General features: G+C 47.3%; 1 protein-coding gene across 1 annotated transcript in view; it reads left to right on the top strand.

Annotated features, from left to right (window-relative positions):
• Positions 1–6714, top strand: part of LOC119431637 (neprilysin-11-like) — a 14372-nt gene extending 7658 nt beyond the window's left edge. The window contains exons 3-4 of the mRNA XM_037699118.2: positions 2040–2272; positions 6553–6714. Coding sequence (XP_037555046.2) covers positions 2040–2272; positions 6553–6714 — 395 coding nt within the window. The remainder of the gene's footprint in view (positions 1–2039; positions 2273–6552) is intronic.
• Positions 6715–8267: the final 1553 nt, after the last annotated feature.

Genomic DNA, 8267 nt, shown 5'->3' on the forward strand with positions numbered 1-8267 from the left:
ACTAACCAGCTGTCGTGATCTGCCGGGTGCCCGGCCACAGAGGCACCGAAGGGAACATGCTGGCAGACCAGATGGCTACATCTATTGCAGCGAAAGCGAGTAATGTGCATGGCCCATCATAGCGTTAGTTGATTTTGCGTCATAAACCTTACATAACTAACTATATATGTCCCTATGACAGACTTGAAGGCTTTTCTGTGCAGAAAAATTAGAACATACTGGCAGTGAATGTTGTACACTGATACTTCGAATAAGCTTCATTTAATTAAGCCTCGATTGGGTAACTGGTGACCATCAACTAAAATACGGCGAACTGGAGTAATTCTATGCCGCCTTAAAAAAATTGGCACGTACATACACTGGCACATACATACAGTTTATTTTAATATACTATCCTTTCATGTTTTAGGATCACAGGACACTTCACAGGTTATTGTGATAATTAATATATTTATGGTTTACGCACTCTACCGCGAATGTATTTTAGGCACATATACAGCTATATTTCATCTATGCTTCGCACTACATTGTTCTATTCAAGTCACAATCCATTGTATGGCGCTTTTTTGGCCAGACCTGGCTTGCACCATTAAACACCACATATCATCAGTCAGCGAGGCCCCGGAAGGAGCGCGCGATACCTTGTGCATCCAGTTGTCATTGCCGGCGGCAAACACGAAACAAAAAGGTGTTACTGTATGAGCTGAAACCCGCATGAGAAAGGACAATATAGAAGTGAACCTTTCTCTATAATTTTCTTCTTCGTGCACTCGCAGATCTGCAAGTAGGTGGCTAGCATGCCCGGTCACTTCCCGCGAACGGAGGGACGGGCGGACCTGCGCACGCGTTTGAAGTACATGTATACGGCCGCGGTGCACATCAAAACCATCATGACATCCTCCTCTTGACTCATGTCATCGTGGTAGCTCGCGAACAGCAAGGAATTAAGCACACTGAGCGCAAGTGCGGGAGACGCGATCAAAGCAGACAAAACTCCCGAAAGCGCGCGAACGACGTCGTTCCCGAGAGATCTCGTTTCGAACAAGAAGGCGACCCCGCCGGGCGCTAAGGTCGCCCTTGGAAGTGTGAACAGTGAAGGTCGGTGTTGTCGAGCTGCTGTCTGGACGCAGGCGACTGACGGTCGTATGCCCTTCGCGACTCGCAAGTGTGACTGGGCCTTAAAGCCACTTAAAAAAACACTCGAAATGACATCAAATTTCTCAAGGAGGTTCGTGTAAACAAAGCATATTATTGCATTTGAAAAGAAAACTAAGTAAATTTTGGTCTTGGTGGGAATCGAACCCGGGCCTGCAGGGTGCGAGACGAGCACGATTCCCCGCCGCTCCACGGTTTTGGTTGACTAAATGCGTGCCTATAGTGCGTGCGTCATTGCGCACGTCACGTCGCAGTCATCTGGCTGACTAAACGCGTGGCCTAGTGCGTAACGGCGCAGCAAATGGGTAGGAGGTGGTGCACGTCATGAGTGTGTAAAATGAGTGCATAAAATAAAGGCATTACTGTCGAATTGAGTGCCGCTGAGTGGTCCTTAGAGTTATGAACTTCTCGCGGGCAAGCAATCGCCTTGAGACGCTTGGTGTGCTTTCATTGGCCTTACTCATGCGCAGTTAAAAGGGTAAAAGATAAAACGCAGGCGGGAGCTTGCGCGGACGAGGAATGAGCAGAAAGAAAAATCATTTCACCAAAACGACTATAATGTTTGCGCATTGCCATACGTAAGCAGTCTTAAGTGTATATGTCGAATTTCTTTTTTTTTCTTACCTCATTCTGGGTTGGAATAATACAAGAAAGCGTCGCTGGCTTAGTATATACCTCCGGGCATGCAGGCTGCCAGTGTTGAGACCAATTTTGTGCCAATGAGCTAGAATAATCATGGGAAACTCTTGATTCGATCCTGACCCCTGATGGAATTAACCCCCCGGTTCTCCTCTTTCTTACCGCCGATCTGTACTGCGTGACTCCGTAGCTCTTGGCACAATCGCTTGACTGAGAAACGGCGGGCGGTGCCCTGCCGCATGCAGAGGGGCTCCCGGACTCGCCGAGTGACCGCTTTTTCGACGTGTGGCTCAAGGCGCGGTCGGTCTGCGCCCACCGCCTGTGGTCGGACCAGAGGAAGTTGGTGTTCGATATCACCAAGGTGAACGCCTACTACGAGGTTGAGACCAACCTCGTCATCGTGCCGGCTGCCTTGCTACAGCCCATAATCTTCTTCCCCGACGGCAACGAGGCGTACAACTACGGGAACCTTGGGGATGTGAGTCCTCCGATTCTGTTGCAGTTCTTCCTCAGCATTATAAAATGCCAAAGATTCCCATATTACCAGCTGTGAAAAAAAAATCGGTGGTGATTTAGCGGTAAATGCGCGAGAAATGCGTTAGCATGGAGTCGCACCTCTTTGAGGTCCCGGATCCGTGATTTAAAACACGTTCACCACATTGCAAAGTGTTGTTCAGTAGCTCACTCGACAAACTTATATACGGGCACAAAGGGTGTCCCATCATGCATCGAATTTTCAAAGAGAAGGATCATTCTACGCGTGAATAACCAAGTGCATATTGTTCAAAGTAGAGTGGAGCAACCGCCAGTAATATTTTGTTGATGCCATTCACTTGATTAATTAATTGCATTTAGCTATATATTTAATTACTGCTCTGAATGGCCTGTTGTCAATGAATAATTCGTGGAAAACTTTGAGAAGCTTAAAACTGCTATGTTTTCAGCAAGTCACTTTTTGTCGGGTTTTTTTTTTTCGACTGATATACGAAGCCCGAGAAGAATGAAATGTATCACATGATTAACCATCCGCCCGAATCAAAAATAATTCTGGCTCTCCCGTAATCGAGAGTAGATGTAAGCACGAAATGGCTACCGGCAAAGTAGATTGGTGCCGCGACTCAGGCCTAAAAGCTTACGGAGCCGAAATGAACCTGTTTTGAACTGAACCTCGTTGCAAGTCTCGTCTCGGCAAACATCCGCGGCGGCGCGCCGGCCTGGTCACGCAGCGTGACACCATCTCTCGAAGGAGGCGGCGCAGAACCCGCGCCGCGGAACTCACGGACCGCTGGCATTTAAAAGAGCACAGGCAACCCTGCCTCCGCGCCAAAAAATGACAATCAAGAGTATGGTGCAGTGTATCTGCCTTTTAAACGTCGCCATTGGAAATGACAATTTAAACTTTAGCGTACTAGAAGTTACAGCTTGAGCTATATTGTTAACAAACATTAGGAGGAAATCGGAAGCAATATTTTTTGTAACTTCTTTGGGCAGTAACTAGCGTATGTAATGCGGCCCTGTACAAGGGGTTGGGAGCCAGAGACCGCATGTTCTTAAGTTTTGACTAGTTGCTCGGATGATCTCGTTTCGTTCTCACCCCATTCTCGTCTTGAGTGCCTGGATAGCGGCTCTCAATTTTTGTTCTAGGTCTCCTGAAGGTCGCCGACAATGGGAGCTAAAAGCATTTCATGCTTAATAATCGTCCTCAAACACGGTCCACGGGAGTTAGTGGGCGATCTGTCGCGCAGCTCTGTCGTGCGCTGAGCGCGCCAGATAAAGCGCCAGCTTTGCCACAAACTGCTGTGCGACTTGTTTGAGGGCGCTGCTTAAATTTTTGATGCGGGAGAACGGTTAGCCACGTGATTTCTTTCATTTTTCGCGGGCTTTCTTTATCCGCTGGAAAAAATAAACGGGCAAAAAGTACCTGCATGGCTAAAAACATGCCACGTTGAAGTTTCTTTCAATTTCCTACAAATTCTTCCTCAATATAGCCTCATAAGACATCTTGTACGATGAATTGGACATCTCTTTCAACATTTTTTTTTCTTTAATTCATTCGGAAGCAACTAATCAGGATATTCACTCGTGATATGCAGCGTGGTGCCCCGATGTGGCACTGTTCAGAAATTATTTACTCGTGTTATGGGTCATCCGCTTTCGATAAATTTGACACTAAATTTATCTAGACCTCCCTGTTGTCACAAGCGGCGGAAAGCAACTTGAAAGTGTATCTCGAATACCTTGACTTTACGTCAAAATCCAAGATGCAGCAGCAACCTGGCAATGTAATACGCGTAGTTCTATCTTCATCTCTGAGTTGAGGCAATGAAATGAAGTTCTTACCGTAGCAAACATGAGATGGTTACTTCATCCACGTACATCGAGATGCAGCTTTTGGAATCTAATTAACCGTGGTATTTAAATTTAAAAACGAAATACTTTTCATGTTCGTGACATACCAGTAGACAATAACAGCCACGTATAAAGGGGCATAAAAAAGAAAAATTATTTCTCTTGTATCACTCAATTAGCATTCTACCCTATCAAACACACCACTCTTACCGCGATAAAACGCTTGCTAAGCCAGAAAAAGCGCAATAACAACAGGCTGCTGGCGACGCTTCCTTGAAGTTGTCGCACCAGCTCGCTTTGACATCATGAATATTGACAGCGTGTTCTGTGGCCTAGATAATTGCATAGAGATGAAGATAGACTAGCATTGTGTTCTATGTTTCAGGAATTTTCGCTGAGCCAACGCGCTCTTAATACGAGAAAAATACTTTGAAATCCATGACGTCACAGGGACACACCGGCGTTGGTGATTCGGCGCGAAATTCAAAAACTGAAACGTTGACCATCTTTTCAAACAGCGGAGCTGCTGTAGGTCGAGGCTGCGCCGTCCGTCCGTCCGCCGGTGTCACGCAGCTCACGTGACCAGGAGAGGATGAGTGCCGCGCTAGGGGAGGAGGCGACCAATGAAAGGGCGCGCTGGGTGCGAGGAGGAGAGGCGATGGGTATAAGAGAAGGTCTATTGGGCATTGCGGCGCGCCCTTTCGAATAATGCGCAGAGCTGCTGCCGACCACGTCGGCGTTTCCCCGCGTTCGTGCCGACAAGCGCGGTATCCATGACTGCAGCCGATGCCTCTGGCGGCGGCTCGCAGGCTTCGTTCAGAGAACTGGACGCTCGTCGAGTAGCGCCGGAAGTCGCTGCCTCTTCTCGCCTCGCAACGTTTCAATATAAGTTCGTGTTGTAGATCGGTGTTTGCTTGTGTTTTACGCAATTGCACCACGTGCAACACATGCACATGCAACACTCAGTGCCACTAGCACAGCTTCCTTTTTCGGCCATCTTCACGGAGTGGAAGGGAGGTGTAATTTTCTTTCTGGTAATCAACCTACTGTTACGAAATTTACAACTGAGTTTTACAAGAACGCTTTATCCGTATAAACTGATTTAGCGTTTTCATTTGAGCGATTATGTCCCATAGCTGTATTCGGATCTCAGGATGGTAGCGTACCGACAGGGCCGCTGGATAAAAAAAGTACCGAAATGAGGCCGACGGGTACCAGTCGGTGTGACACCGCGCCTCTTGAAATATTGCATAATGTTAGCTACCCGTTTACTGCGCATGCGCTTTCAGCTTTAGCGCAACGCCACACTTTGCGCTGCCAATGCTTCATTCGCCTTGCGAGCGAAACTGCCACTTTTCCTTTTTTATATCCTCTCCGAACACCTGCCCAAATCATCTCTATTCAGGATAAACGCTGTGACATATCATAATTACAAAACGAACACTCATTGGCAGTGCTTAATAATATAAAGGCGCGCACTAATGCATCAGGGAAGATGACTTGAAATGGGGAATGACGTGGAATGACGCATTCAGAACACTCTACAGTCGAACGCGCTTATAACGAAGTGCTAACGAAATTATTCGTTATACGCAGATGTAACTTTTTTTAAAAGGTCGCCCACCACACAGCTCACAATAGAACTGGGACAGAATTACTCCTTCGTTATATAGCTCATTTCGTTGTAGAGGACTTTGTTATATAGGCGCTCGACTGTATATACGGTTTGAAGCGAAGCTTGATTTGCGAACCTTTCCTGACTTACTGTATCTGCTTGATGATACTGCTGTCTGGCCGAATAGCTGACGCTTCAGAGAAATTGAATTACGTGCCCCGTGTTGGGATCGAACCTCGGGCCCCAGTACAGCAGCGCGATGCCCTAACCATTACGCCACAATCGCACGTGCACTTCTATCGTGCCAACACCTACTACAGTCGAACCCGATTATATCGAATCTGAAAGGGATCATCAGAAATTCGGTATATAGGTATTTCGATGTATAACATAAAAATATATGCAAAAAATTTCCAGGGGATTTAACTGCTGTTCGTTATGCACAATAATTCGTTATATGTAGGTTCGATATATATCCGGGTTCGACTGTATAGCTCTTGGAGGTGATCTCCGCGTGTTTCACATTGCGTATAGCACGGGTGCCCGAGAACACATGCGCGTGCGCCTGTTTCCTTTATGCCAAAGAAGCAGGAATGGAATGGGCAAATTTATAGCGTTTGATTTAATCGCTTCGAGAAAGTTTCTATTTCCATTGATTCTAAGATGTGCGCTGAATCTGCATATAAAAAAAGAAAAAAAAAGTGGAGAACCATACCGAGGAGAGTTTCGAGTCCCGCTATACTCTGCAGCGAATAGAGTCTAATGTTGTCGGGTTTTTTTTTTTTTTTTTGCAGATCATGGGCCATGAGATTATGCATGGTTACGACATAGAGGGAGTGGAATATGACGACAAGAACCAGTTCAAGCCATGGGGCACTCCACAGTCGCGCGAGCGCTACGTTCAAAACGTTATGTGCCTGCGCAGTTCCCATGAACAGGTTCGTCTGTTGCACTGAGTGCGCTGCTGCGAAGCAAAACTATTGCGCTTTTTCAGAAATATAATTTGTCGCATAGCATTACAGCGCTGCATGTAGGCTCCCTACATAGCATAGACACGGACTAGCGAAGGGGCATGTACCGGAGCATAATAGTTTCAGGGTAAAATTGCTGGATGCAAATCTATGTCAAGCATGCCAAGCATGCATTTTCAGCAAGCATGATAAATAATTCTGAGTACGTATATGGAGCAGCCTTGGCAGCGCATCATGTGACTCACCACTCCAATCCCTGCCGGCGCCGCCGGCTTGGCGCATGCGCTCTCCGCAGGTGCGTCGCCGCCTGACCACGTGTACAGTGCCACGTGAGTCACCGCGCGCCTGGCTACTAAAGGCGGCGCCTCTTGTCGTTGCGTCTCTCGGCGTCGTCGGTGACGGCGGCGCTGGTGTCTTCAGCACGGCGTCTTCTCGGTGTCTTCAGAAAACTGTCAATCAAATATTTGGACTGCAGGAGGGGTGCAAACCAGGAAACAGCGGTTAAGAAAAAGGTTAAGGAAACAGAGAGGGGTCTGTGGAAAACAGGGATGCAGACGAAATCAGCACTGGGCACATACCGAACTTTCAAGCAAGAAATTGCCAAAGAAAATATCTACGATAATTCTAGGGGAAGCTCTTTGTTGTTTGAAGCCAGGACGGGAGTATTACGGACTAAGATGTACCGAGTCAAGTACCAAGGTATAGACACGTTGTGCTGTGCGTGTGGAGAAGAAGAGGAAACGGCTGAACACCTCATACTTTTCTGTAAGGGGCTTAACCCTACAGTGCAAGGCAACGGGGCTGATTTTTTCAAAGCATTGGGGTTTAGGGACAGTGAAGGCAAAATAGACTTTAAGCGGGTAGAAATAACCAAACAGAGGTTATCTGATTGGTGGATAAAATTAAGGCAGGGGTGAAATTTCACCCACCACAAAGTACAAATTATGTTAATAGCCATGGCTAGGTGGCGTATGCCACCGCCCGATTTAAAGGGTTCAGCCTCATCCATCCATCCATCCATCCATCCGGCGTTCCACCTTGGCGCCTCCCTCGGCGTTAGGGTGCCTCGATGCCCAGCGCCGCCGTCCAGGGTGGAGACAACCCCGCTGGCGCCGCCATATTGTGTCACACGAGCTGAGACTCAGCTACGCTTGCGTTCATAAAGTGTTACTCGCGGCGCGCTTCCAAGTGCTTTGCCTTGATAAGGATTTTTTTATCGGTGTCCCATCTGCATATATTTATAACCAATAGCCGTTAACTCGTCGAAGACGTAAATGTATGGCGCCGGGAACATGCCCCAAGTTGCCTAATTCAATCACATTTAATATGCCGTGTGTATGTTTAAAATACGCACTATTTTTTTTGCGCTTCGATGCTTGGTATATAAGGTTTGCGACCCCCTGTGTGTGGAAGTTTTTCTTTTTCGCTGTTGTATTTTGGTTTACACGTCACGCCTCCTTTACCGTAGCCAGCCACTCGCGCACGGCGGTTAGTTTCCCTTGCGTTGCGCGTGCTCTTCGCGTTCGTTGCAATTATTT

Source organism: Dermacentor silvarum, chromosome 10 (assembly GCF_013339745.2).
Source record: "Dermacentor silvarum isolate Dsil-2018 chromosome 10, BIME_Dsil_1.4, whole genome shotgun sequence".
Classification (NCBI taxonomy): Eukaryota; Metazoa; Arthropoda; class Arachnida; order Ixodida; family Ixodidae; genus Dermacentor; species Dermacentor silvarum.